Below are 13,593 nucleotides of genomic sequence, written 5' to 3'. Positions count from 1 at the left end.
GTTTACGAGCTGGTTCAGCCCGGTTCTGCGACTAATGGGGCATGGGACCCATGGATCCCATGGACCCATTTCACGCTCCTGAAAAGGAGATAGGGAAAGGGGGAAGGGTAGGGTGATGACTGATGGGCCTAAAAACAGAACAGCAGCAACAATCAGAGGAGGAAAGTTAATTTACTAACTATGATATTGGAATGCAAGATAATACAATATATAATTGAAACTGAGGCTAATAGATTAAATAAAATGAGATAGTGTCCAAAATTGAAGGCCTTACTCTGAATTGAAGGGAAAACAGCTTGGGAGCACACCCACACACTGCCAGGCAGCGAGAAAGAGAGTAAGTCCCATGACTTGCCAGGAGCTTTATCTTCCCTTTGTACGCAAAGTCCTCTGGGGTATGTAGTACTTCTCTTCTGAGAATCAGGTATTCGGAAAATCGGCAGTCCATGGAAGTAGGGCATTAACTCTTTAACTCCCAGTGTTTTACATGATGTTATGATGTGGAATACCGATAACAAAAATCACAAAACCATTACACTTTTCCTTTTCATTTTCATTTTCCTATTGAAAGGTATACTGATAGGTATTCCTTGTTGCCATTTAGAAACTTACATTTTCTTTCTTAGCACATGTTTATATGCAAACATAAGTAGATTTTATTTGGCAATTTATTAGTTAGAAAATTATTTCTTGCAATATGAACTAATACAAATGAGAATGAATAGCTGTTCAGAGGTACTGCCTTCTGACAAAGAAAATCTTGAACTGTTAGTCTATCTAGCTGCTATTTCACTTGTAACTGTGTTTATAATGATTTTTCCTTCTCTAAGGCATTTTAAAAGTTTGTTATCAGTTTAAACTTAGTTGTGTAGTCTTTTTCCATTAATGAGTGAAGCTTTTCATTTAATTGTGCAAATTTAAATTCTATGCTTAAAGGCACAAAGTAAAATTGTGTGGTTGAACATGCACATAAACATGAACAGTATTTTACCTTTTCTACTTGAACTTTTTTAGCTTCAGTAGTAATTTAGTTTTATTCGGTGAAGTTGCCTTACAATGAAATGTGTAGAAAAACAGAAAGACTTGATCAAGAACTAGAGTTTGAGTATGTGTTCAAGTTTCTTTGTAAAATTAGAACCAGTTTTGCAAGAGAATGCCTCTTAACTAAAAGAGTTTAGTATTTCTATAATAATCTATTAACTGAGTTAGGAATATGAACTGCAGGCTGACCTGCTTGATAAGCTTAAAGCATCAAGGAAGTGAAATTTGACAAAAGATACTGTGGAACTGTATAAGATACTGTGTAAGATCTTCATGTAGAATGAAGGTCTGGAGGAGGGACAAGCTACTGAATTAATTATGCTTTTATTTTAATGGAGTTATGATTACATCTTCAGTATTACTAGTTTTGTATGCTGTTTTTCATTATTTTTCATTATTATTTAAGACAGATTGTGAGATTTTACTGGTGTGATTTCAATTTGTCTCTTTTGGAACTTAATCATATGTAGACTGCTCTGTGAGCTTTCATTGTTCATGGAGACATTTTTCTTTGGTTATTGTCACTAATCTAAGGATGGATGTTGTTTTCTGCAAATGTTTTTTCATTTTTTAGCTGTTGCTTTTAAACATGCTAATTCTGTATATTTTACTGACAGTTAAATTTAGTGCATTGTAACCAGTATTTAATCCAGAAATTTATTTTAGAATTAGCTAACATTCTTGAAAATGTTAATTAGGCAACCTTCAAAATATCATGTTAGGAATGAGTATGTATATCATAACATGCTAAAATACATATAATATACATTTACCATTTTTACCAATATACTGTTGCAATGCTCATGTTTTTTACACTTGTATTCAAAATTGTTGGTTAGTTTTATTTTATTTATATATATATACTTTCTTAAACTGAGTAGAATAAAACTTGTGTAATGTTTTAGTGGTTTGAAATTGTGAAATAGCTTTGATGACTGTTAATCTGAAGAACTGATATCACCAGTGAAAATCTTTCCATGGAAGTTGCATTTAAAAAAAAACTGCAGAAATGCAAAAAGTATATTTAATCTATTTTCTGCTTTAAGGAATATCCCTTATACTGATTTTACCTTGGCGTATCATTTTTCTTGTGCTGTACTAAATAGAAATTTTAGAAGAATATTGTTGCTGCCATGTATCTTTAAAAACAGTTGAAATCAAAGGTGCCTAGAAGTGAAATTTCCTTCAAGTGACAGAACAGGTTAGGGAAAACAAATGCCTTGAAGAATTTGTAAGCCACCACTAATATTTCCACTGACTTCTCCCTCCTAGGGTAAGGGAATTATATTTAGTGTGCTGCAGAGAGGAATGAATTAGCAAAGTCATAATATTGTCAGGTAACATTGCTCTTTGAGACCTGATTTAGGGTTTTAACAAATGAGTTTTGATGTTCATTGTTATAGCAGCTGAAATAGTTCTTTTGGCTTAAGCAAACAAGGTTTAGAAACTACTATTATGAAAGCAACTTTATGCAAAATGTTGAAAGTGTTTAATTTTCAGTGTGTATTTTTTTCTTTTTCCAGTACAGAGTAGAATTGTGAGTATGTCCTTGTTTAATATTATGTTTCTATCTGTGTACAGAAAGCATAGAAACAATGTGGGACCAAGCAAACCTATTTCTCAGCCACGAAGAAACATTGTAGGCTGCAGAATACAGCATGGCTGGAAGGAAGGAAGCGGACCCATAACACAATGGAAGGGCACAGTTCTTGATCAAGTTCCTGTAAATCCTTCTCTCTATCTTATAAAGTATGATGGATTCGATTGTGTGTATGGACTAGAACTGCACAAAGATGAAAGAGTTTCAGCACTTGAAGTCCTTCCAGACAGAGTTGGTAAGAGTTTTTTTCCTATATATGTTGCCGTTTAATAGTTAATGCTCTTCACTAATCTCTCCTGATTTTCTCCCAAGATAATATCAGAACATTTGGATTTTATTAAATCACTTTTTGTCACATTGCAAATAATACAAATTTTCACACTGTAAAGTTCAAGGTTTACCCTATTAATTACTTATTTCTAAATGGAATAAGATCTTGCTTTTCTGCAGAGATCAGTAGCAGTTTCTAGAATGGGGTTAGGGAGGACCAAACTCAACACTTTTATTAATAATTTTATAGAGCTGTTTTATATTGGCCTCCCTTCCTTCTCCCTTACAATACAAATATTGAAAATATAAACATTATTAATTGCTATGGCCTATATTGGTCTCTCTTTACCTTGCATTATGATATTTTGATGAACAGTGGTGATAAGAGTGTTAACATGTCAAAATAATTCTTGAAGTTCTGCAGATTTATTATCTTCAGCTCTCTGGAATGGACACTATTTGTTATGTATGTGAATTGACTAACTTCCAAACAAATTTATTTGTGAATTTGGATAAAGATTACTTTTGATGAAGACTTGCATCTGTATTTTTTAATTAACTTACTTATGTACTGCTGTCATTTCAGCTTCATCTCGAATTAGTGATGCCCACCTGGCAGACACAATGATAGGCAAAGCTGTGGAACATATGTTTGAGACAGAGGATGGCTCAAAAGATGAATGGAGGGGGATGGTCTTGGCTCGAGCTCCTATTATGAACACATGGTTTTATATTACCTATGAGAAAGATCCTGTCTTGTACATGTACCAACTCTTAGATGATTATAAAGAAGGTGACCTTCGCATTATGCCTGATTCCAGTAAGTTGGCTGGTTACTTTTTTCCTCTGGAAAGTGGCATCTCTCTTTGTATTCTTGTTTGGCTTATGTTTTATTTATGGAAAAAGAGAGCTGACAAACAAGGGCCTTGATTGTTATTCCCTTTTTTATATATATATATATATATATATATATATATATATATATATATATTATATATTATATATATATATTATATATATATTATATATATTTTTTATATATATATATAATATATAAATATATATATATAATATATATATAATATATATTATATTATATATATATTATATATATATATAATATAATATAATATATATTATATATATATATATTATATATATATATATATATATAGTAGTCTCCCTTCACTTAATAAGCACTTCTCAGAGAGACGATTTTGTCTTTAAAATAAATTATTAATTAGATAATTAGTGCTATGCAATCATAGAATCATAGAATAGCATGAGTTGCAAGAGACCTTAATGATCATCTAGTCCCAACCTCCCTGCCATGGACAGAGATGCCACCCACTAGATCAGGTTGCCCAGGGACCCATCCAACCTGGTCTTGAGCACCTCCAGGGATGGGACATCCACACCCTCTCTAGGCAGCCTGTTCCAGTGCCTCACCACTCACTGAGTAAAGAATTTGTTCCTAACATCTGATCTATATCTCCCCTCTTCTAGTTTAAAACCATTCTCCCTTCTCCTGTCGGTCCATGTAAAAAGTCGCTCCCCTTCTTGCTTATAAGCCCTCTTCAATTACTGGAAGGTCACAATAATGTCTCCCCTCTGGACCCGTTCTGACAGTTGCAGTCTTTCTTGTGCTGAGGGCCTCAGACCTGGACACAGTACTCCAGATGGGGCCTCACAGGAGTAGATTAGAGGAGGACAATCACCTCCCTCACCCTGTTGGCCACCCCTCTTTTCAGCCCAGGATACAGTTGGCCTTCTAGGCTGCAAATGCACACTGCTGGCTCCCGTCAGGCTTTTCATCCACCAGAACCCCCATGTCCTTCTCTGCAGAGCTGCTCTCCATGAATTCTTATCCCAGTTTGTATTCATGTCTGGGACTGTCCTGATCAGCTGCAGCACCTTTCACTTGGCCTTCTTGAACCTCATTCTGTTCACATGGGCTCAATTTTCAAGCTTGTCTAGGTCCCTCTGAATGGCATCCCTTCCTTCTGTTGTATCAACTGCACCACTCAGTCTGGTGTCATCTGCAAACTTGATGAGAGTGCACTTGATACCACTATCCATTTCGCCGACTCAGATGTTAAACAGTACTAGTCCCAATACAAACCCCTGAGGGACACCATTTATAACCAGCCTCCACCTGGACACAGAGATGCTGACCACAACTCTCCAATTTAGAGATAAGGATGACATGTGGGACCATGTTGAAGGCCTTACAGAAGTCCAGGTAGATAACATCATGTCACGGTTTTGTTTTTTGGTTTTCAGTATTCCACATCATAACATCATCTAGTGCACTGGGAATTAAAGTGTTAATGCTCCAATTCCAGGTACCTATCCCTAATACATTACGGAAGTCATAGGATCTGGTCCTTCCAGGTGGGGTGGTCTCTTACTGCCTTGAAGTGGGTGCTGGAGGGTGCTTTCCTAGCTGTTCCAAGCTTTTCAGGTTTGACTCGGTCCCGGGAACTCTCTCTCACCTATTTTATTTGATTTATTAGTCTCAATTTCAATTAGATTGTATTATATTGTGTTATCTTGCATTCTGATATCATAATTAGTAAAATAAGTAAAATAAGTTTTCCTACATAGATCGTTGCCCCTGTTTTTTTCCCTTCATAGAATCATAGAATCACAAGGTTGGAAACAACCTATAAGATCATCTAGTGCAGCCATCTCCTCATCATCATTGCCACCACAAGCACTAAACCATATCACGCAGCACATTGTCCAGACGCCTCTTGAACACTGCCAGGGAGGGTGACTCCACCACCTCCCTGGGCAGGCCATTCCAGTGCCTGACCACTCTCTGAGAGAAATAGTTCTTCCTTATGTCTATTCTAAACCTCCTCTGAGACAACTTGTGGCCATTACCCAGTGTCCTGCTTGTTGCCTGGGAGAAGAGGCCAAATCCCTCTTCACCACACCCTCTCTTCAGGAAGTTGTAGAGTGCAATGAGGTCTCCCCTGAGCCTCCTCTTCTCCAGACTAAACAATTCGAGCTCCCTCAACCGCTCCTCATCAGACTTGTGCTCCAGACCCCTCACCAGTTTTGTTGCCCTTCTCTGGACATGGTCCAGGACCTCAACGTCTTTCCTGTAGTGAGGGGCCCAAAACTGAATACAGTACTCGAGGTGAGGCCTCACCAGTGCTGAGTAGAGGGGGACGATTACCTCCCTGCTCCTGCTGGCCACACTATTTCTAATGTAGGCCAGGATACCGTTGGCCCTCTTGGCCACCTGCGCACACTGTCAGCTCATGTTCAGCCGAGCATCAACCAACACCCCCAGGTCCTTCTCTTCTTCACACTCATCCAGCCACTCATCCCCAAGCCTATAACGCTGCATGGGGTTGTTGTGCCCAAAGTGCAGGACCCGGCACTTGGCCTTGTTGAACCTCAGCCCATTCACGTCATCCCAGTGATCCAGCCTGTCTAAATCCCTCTGAAGTGGGTTCCTTGAGCCCAGCTCCCATCTCCCTATCTCTTTTCCCTTTTACTTCCCATTTTGTGGGGCCGGGGGGGCCCCATGGGCCTACTGCCCCCTGTCACGGGCATAGATTGATCTAGTTAACTCCACGACACATCAGTTGGTCTTCCCTTCTCAAATGATGCCATCACTTCATCATAGAAGGCCACTAGATTCAGATAAGTTGTCTGTCCTTGGTGAAGCCATGCTGGCTATTGCAAATCAACTCCTTGTCTTGTATGTGCTTTAACATTTATTCCATGGCCTCCTCAGGCACAGAGGTGAGGCTCACTGGTCTTTAGATCTTTGGGTCTTCCTTTCTACCCTTCTTAAAAATTGAAGTGAAGTTTCTCTTTTTCAAGTCACCAGGGACTTCACCTGATAGCCATGACTTTTCAAATATGGTGGAGAGTGGCTTGGCAAGTACATCAGCAAGTTCCTTCAGGATCCTGGGATGCATGTTGCCTGACCTCATACACTTGTACACGTTCTGTCTCATTATGCCATCTTAGACTTGCTCTTCTCTTACATTGGGAGGGATTTTGCTCCTCCAACCCATGCCTAGAGGTTCAGGGATGTGAGAGACACGAGAAGCCTGACTACCAGTGAAGACCAAGGAAAAAAACTTGTTGAGTACCTCAGCCTTCTCCATGTCTGTTGTGGCCAGTTTTCCTTTGTCATTTATCACAGAGGGTCCACTCTCCTTATCCTTTATCTTCTGACCAATATACCTGTAGAATCCCTTGTTATTTTTCACATCCCTTGCAAATTTCAGTTGCATCCGTGCCTTGGCTTTCCTGATCTCATCTCTACACATCCAGACAGCAGCCCTGTACTCACTCTTCCTAGGCCATATGTCCCTGCTTCCAATGCCTGTGCATTTCCTTCTTACACCTCAGTTTGACCAGCAGGTCCTTGCTCAGTCATGCCAGTTTCCTGCCTCCCCTACTTGATTTCTTACACATGGTAATAGAGAGCTTTTGTGCTCTAGGAAAGGTGTCCTTAAATGATTGCCAGCTCTGTTCAGTTCCTTTGTCCCTAAGGACAGTTTCCTAGAGTATTTCTCCCACTAATCCCTAATTCTTTAAACAGCTGGAGGCCCGGTATTCTGAAGTTCAGGGTCCTGACTTTGGTCTTTTCCAGGCCCATATTCCTCGAGATTGTGAACTCAACTAGGGCATGGTTGCTACAGCCCGGATTGCTTCTAATCTTAAACTCTTTAATGAGTTCATCTGCATTGGTGAGCACCAGGTCCAGTAATGCTTCACCTCTGGTTGCTTTTTTTAATACCTGGACCAGAAAGTTATCCTCAGTGCACTCCAGGAGTCTACTGGTTTGCTTACAGACTGCTCTTTTGGTTTCCCAACAGACATCCAGCCAGTTGAAAATCCCCCATCAGGATGAGAGCCTATCAGTGGGATGCTTCTTGTAGTTGAAGCAAGAAGGCCTCATCCACAGGCTTCTCTTGATCAGGCAGCCTGTAGTAGACCCTGATCAGACCCCAAGATTTCCTTCATTGTTCCCATCACTAATTTTTACCCACAAGCTCTTAAGCTGTTCATGGCTGTTTCTCAAAGGCAGCTCTCTGCAATCTATCCATTTCTTAACACAGTGGGCAACACCTCTGCTCCTCCTTCCATGTCTATCTCTTCTGAAAAGCTTGTAGCCCTCAATTGCACAGTAGAAATATTAAAATTCATTCATTGAGTTTGAGACTGTCTTCCTTCAGATGTGTCACTGGTGATAAATACTCTGATAGCTGAGTAAACAGGTGGCACTTATTTGCATAACCTCTAAAGTAATCGTAGGCTTTTAGACTTTTTTTCCAGTCTAACGAAAAGCAACATATCTGTGGCTTGAAAAGAGTGAACTCCAAATGGAAAAAAAATGTCCTTCCCACTCCTAAAGAAACAAATAAAGCTCTTTCAGAGTTGGCATCTCCAAATAATTTGTTCTCTGTAAAACCTTAAAAATGATTGTAAGGTATTTTAAAATTCTGCTTTGCTTTCTTTGACCTTTAGAAAAATAAGGTAAAGGCCTATATGCTTTCCACATTTAAGAATTAATTGTTTTTAATGTGCTCTTTTTTCCCTTGAACTCATCCTTCTATTTACCTCTGTTTCTAAGAGACTCCAAAGTATGAGCTACCTTTCCTGAATTTGGATCTTTTTCAGATAATGTGAATTGTGTCCTTAAGGATACTTTTGGCTAGATTTTTACCAGAAAAAATATATATATTATATATATTATATATATATTATTTACTAGAAAAGCAAACAATATAGTTAGACTTCAGCAACAGTATTCATTTCAGTGGGGAGTTAAAAGGCCTTTTAACAGCTTTATTGATTAAGGAGGTAACACTTAGAAGATGTGTTTTTGTTACAGTGTCATGCTTACATTGATATTTTGAATACAGTTTGTGGGGAAAGGGAGGTCTAGCATTCTGGCTTTTTTGTTAAAGAAATTCAGCGCCTTGTTCTGCAGGGGGCTTAAATTCAATTATCTACAAATATGTTCTGTAACTAGTGTGTGAACCTTCATGTCAATATTTATTTTTCTAGCCAAGTAAAGTGATATTTTTGACTTCATAAAATTGAAGATAGCATTACCTTAAAGAAAAACTGAAACTGAAAAACTGAAAAACTGTTTGAACAATTCATTTTGGGCATGCTCTGCATTTTAAACTTGCGATTATAACTTGTAAAGAAGATTGTAGTTTTCTATACTGGAAAAAGAAAAAACATAAATGTCTCCCAAAGGACATTATATTTTTGTATTGCAGATGATTCGCCTCCAGCAGAACGGGAACCAGGTGAAGTTGTGGACAGCCTGGTAGGCAAACAAGTGGAATATGCCAAAGAAGATGGATCAAAAAGGACTGGCATGGTAATTCATCAAGTTGAAGCCAAACCATCTGTCTATTTCATCAAATTTGATGATGATTTCCATATTTATGTCTATGATTTGGTGAAGACATCCTAGATATCGTCATGAAATTTTGCCAAATTTGTGGAACTATTAAATGTAAAATTTGTAGACACAAAGACTTGACTGCTTTTCAGTTAAACAAAAGCTTAAATGTCCCTGTGAACTCGCAGTCTCTGCTAGCAAACCTGTTTTGTTCTGAATGTTACAAACATTTATGTGAATGTGACAAATTTTGCATAAGAGAACTCAATTTCTTGATGAAAGTCAATATATTTGGGTAGGAGGGAGTTAAAAGCATAGAACAGCTGCAAAATCAAGCTGTGTAAAGTCAATCTAATATTGTAATCTAATTGTTTTCATAGATTTTTAACATTTTCTTCAATGTTACACTCACCTCTTCAACTGCCACATGCAAATGTAGTTTGCTATTTTTATGTCTTCTTTTGTAACATTACAGTTAATTTCTTTGCTGCTGGCAGTCCTTGTTTTCCAGGTTGAGTCAGAGGTGACTTTTCTCAAAGATTTGAATGGTTTATGAAGCAGTAAGGAGTGCCTAACCCAAGTAACATAAATTTACTGTGTTTCTAGGCTTTTTTTTTTTTTTTTACATTAAGCTTTTTATAAACTTTCAGTACATGGAAACAATTGTGCATTTTTAGTAGTCACGGGGCAATAAGATATCAAGTGTTTGACTTATACACCTTATAGACACAAAAAAGCTACCTTCAATCCTAAATGTTGTACTTTCTTTTGTTATACACATTTCTTAGCAAAACCCAAGTACTTGGTGCCACAAGTTTAACAGTATATATACTACTTAAGAAGACTTCAGTCTATGCATTGTCAATCAGTAGTCTCTCATTTAATGTTAGAACCTACCAAACTGGATATCTGTAGACTTAAAAGCCTAACCGTAGTTAATGTTTTACATGGTAAATACAATCTCAAGGGTGGAGATGGAGTCCTCTTACTTTGAAGACCTCCTTTAGAGAAGAAGAATTTATTGCCTTCTACTCAGTCTGCAGACGATTCTGTTTGAATCTCACACCCAGAGGAGTGGGATTCGAACCCATGCCTCTACAGGAGACTGTGACCTGCAGCCTTCTTGCTTTTGTTCTCAACCATCTTGGTTCAAGAATATATGTTCCCAATATATTGTTTTTCTGACTTTTCCATGTAAGGAGTGTCCAAAGAAATCTACAGCTTAAACCTGTTGTTGCCTTTTGTGGTGTACTTCCTTAGAGGTATGTTAACATGAATTTCATTATGTGAGCACTAGAGTTCTGCATGCTAGTGGTGTACTATCTAATGGAAGCTATAGGCAGTCTCAGTGGTTCAGTCATCTGCATTAGACTGTGGATATAAATAGCAGCCAAATCCTTTCACAGTTTTAATCTTGCAAGATGGTTGTAAATCGAGGTTAGGATTTCATTATTTTTTAAGTTTAGCATCTTTTAAAAGCATCAGAATTGCAACAAGGCAACAAAATTGCACAGCAACAAAATTGTTGTTACTTTAGAGCAGAACTCTACAAGCTTCAAAGTACAGCTTCACAGTAATACAGTATGTGAAGACAGTTACTACTGATGGAAAGAAGGAATGCATAGATATATACAATCTTATGCTCTTAGTGGAAGGATTCAGTAGAGGTGCTATTAATCAAAGATCAAAGGTTTGACCTCTATTTTTAGTATTCTTGATATCAAAGAGTCAGTGGTTTAAGCCCCTTTCTGTCCTTTTCCTGATTTTATATTTTAGCCTTAAGGTTTGTGCTTCATTATGCTGTTGAATGGTAATACCATATAAATATGATACCTTAATTCTTTGTCTCTTGCTACTATATTACATTCTGTCCAGTATTCCATCATGGGCAACCCAAGGCAGGCAATTGTATTTCAGTTCACAGATTCTCAATCCAGTACTCAAGCACTAAGTACCTGAGTTGCAAATTTTCCTTCTGTTTTGAACAAAGTGAGCAGATTTGCAACACAGTGCTTTCATCCTGCAGATCTGTTATGTGCTTTCTATTGACTCTTAGAGTCCTGCATGTAAATCTTAAAGCTGAGCCTGGCTCCATGAGCCCCAGTTGATATTTGTGGCACAAGAATGAGTGAGTGTACTGATTATACACAAGATACGTTAATAACTTGGTACAAGGAATTTTGGGCTATATGTCTAAGGAATGTTTTGAAATAGCTGAGGTTTAGGTCTACTGTAACATTTTTAGCATTAGGCTTGCATTTGTGGGTATTATGCAAACCATCCTAATATATCAGGTATTTTGATAATTAGAATATAATCTATAAAGTGTCAAATTTCTGGTTGTTTTTAGATGTCACTGTTGTTTGTTACACAGTTGTTTTTTGTTTTCTTTTCATATTTTTTCTTAAGGTTTGGGGTTTTGGTTTTTTTAATTTGTTTGGTAGGGTTATTTTTTTATTTTGTTTTTGTTTGATAGCTTAAGAAACACATTTTTGAGGCTTGAGACTGATTCTACTCCCTGACATCTGCTTTGGGCTTTGTTTTAGGCTAATGCTTCGGATCTGCATGCAGTGCTTTTGTTAACCTGGTAACTAATTGTTGACCCCTTGTTCTAGAGGTTCAACATTGCTTTCCAAATTTATCATAGAGCTTGTGATGGCACATTACATGGATCTTTGGATAAAAGTTATTGGCCTCTCTAAAACCTGCTGTAGTATTGTTGTATATTGTGTGCGTGTGTGATGTCAAGCTGCCATGTAAAACTTCTTAAAACAAAAAAAAATTAAACCTGGGCCATCCTTCTCTGCATGCTTAGAAAGTTAGAACACTCAATGTAACAAAGTTGCATGTTATAATGTTTAGATTTGGGTTTTGTTCTGTTTTTTCTTTCTTTCTTTCTTTTTGAGGGAGAGGGGGGTTGTTCATTTTTTTGTGAATTTGCTTATTGTGCTGTTTAAATGGTTGTTAGTAGGATTAAATGCACTGGTGAGGCAAACATAGTGCCAACGGAAGGTAATTTTCCAGTTGTATATGTCATACAGCATTTGAAGGGATCATGTATTCTGTTCAAGAATAAATAGAATCACAATTGATTAGTACAACACTACTTATTTTCTTCTTTTGAATGGCAAACCCTAAACTAAGTTGGACTATGTGAAGACTGAAATACTTTGGGGAAAGTCTTACTTATTACAATAGGTAGAAGCCTTCTTTAAATTAATTATTTTAAAAGGGAGGCTTTATTTTCAGACAGAATATATTACACTTGTTTCAGGGGAAAAAATGGTAAAAACAGTTTTTGGTTCCTTGAAAATGCTGTGCTTTTTGTATTTTAGATCATTCATTAGTGCAATTTGGATGGTTCTTGGTATGTGTATAGTACAGATGTCTTTGTATTTACATTATAGAAATAGGTTATGACTTCATCTTTAGAACTCAGTTTCATTATTTTTACTTTATTTTGAACAATTTAGACAGTTCCCTGTTTTCTGCATTTATAAGTATGAATACTTTAAATCTGTTACTTAATTCTGTAAGTAATTTTTATAATTATGATGTAACTCTATCCTTAAAACATTTAAAATAAATCCTTTATGTGCAACTCATGACTGCAAAGTTTGCTTGCATGAACAAAATGTAGTGATGTGACTTCAGGTTGTGAAAAGGCAGTTTCTTTAGGTTTGTTTGTTTGGATTCTTTTTTAGTTAAAAACTACTTAGTATATTGATGTTGAGTCATGTATGCTGGTATAAAGCTTTCCCCTATGAAATAAGTTTCCTTACTAGCCAAAACCTTTTTTCTTCTTTGTCAAGTCTGTAGGAACATCAAAAATAGAATTTGACTGAGATAAAACATAATATTTAAATTGTATTTTATCAAAGGCAGAAAAATTCCTCTTTAGAAGATTGTGCAAGTCTGTGGGGAGCCTCTAATTCCAGAACATACTAAAGCTCACACTGTTAGCATCAGTTCATCAGTGGGTTACGGTAGAAGTGTTTGTCAACATTTACTTCAAAGCAGACAAGTGTATCAGTTAATGTGCTTAACAAAAAACTGAATTTTATTTTACTCACTAAAAAAAAAAAAAAAAAGTAGAATTGTTCCAAAATGGAGGTGATGAGTAATGAAGAGAGTAATAACACAGTGCTGTGAATTTTCTTATGACACATAAGTTCTTCATAGTAATCATTTTTTATATCATTAAATGTAAATTGTCAAACTTGACTTTGGATGCTGAAAAGATGAAATGTCCCTTTTTCTAACTCTTTTTTTTAAATACAGATAGGAA

At 36.9% G+C, this 13,593-nt stretch overlaps 1 protein-coding gene across 6 annotated transcripts in view; it reads left to right on the top strand.

The window, feature by feature from the left end:
* Nucleotides 1–13,345, top strand: part of LOC125687573 (spindlin-W) — a 141,381-nt gene extending 128,036 nt beyond the window's left edge. For 3 of the 6 annotated variants that reach the window (XM_048932766.1, XM_048932765.1, XM_048932763.1), the window contains 3 exons: nt 2,623–2,876; nt 3,498–3,731; nt 9,178–13,343. In XM_048932766.1, coding sequence (XP_048788723.1) covers nt 2,623–2,876; nt 3,498–3,731; nt 9,178–9,377 — 688 coding nt within the window. In that variant the 3' untranslated portion in view covers nt 9,378–13,343. Of the gene's footprint in view, nt 1–2,622; nt 2,877–3,497; nt 3,732–9,177 lie in introns of all 6 variants that reach the window. The other 3 variants (XM_048932767.1, XM_048932764.1, XM_048932761.1) reach the window with 2 other exon arrangements.
* Nucleotides 13,346–13,593: the final 248 nt, after the last annotated feature.

This window comes from Lagopus muta, assembly GCF_023343835.1.
Source record: "Lagopus muta isolate bLagMut1 chromosome W unlocalized genomic scaffold, bLagMut1 primary SUPER_W_unloc_1, whole genome shotgun sequence".
NCBI classification, from domain to species: domain Eukaryota; kingdom Metazoa; phylum Chordata; class Aves; order Galliformes; family Phasianidae; genus Lagopus; species Lagopus muta.
The sequence above is the reverse complement of the archived record's forward strand: the minus strand, read 5'-3'. Positions and strand labels throughout refer to the sequence as shown.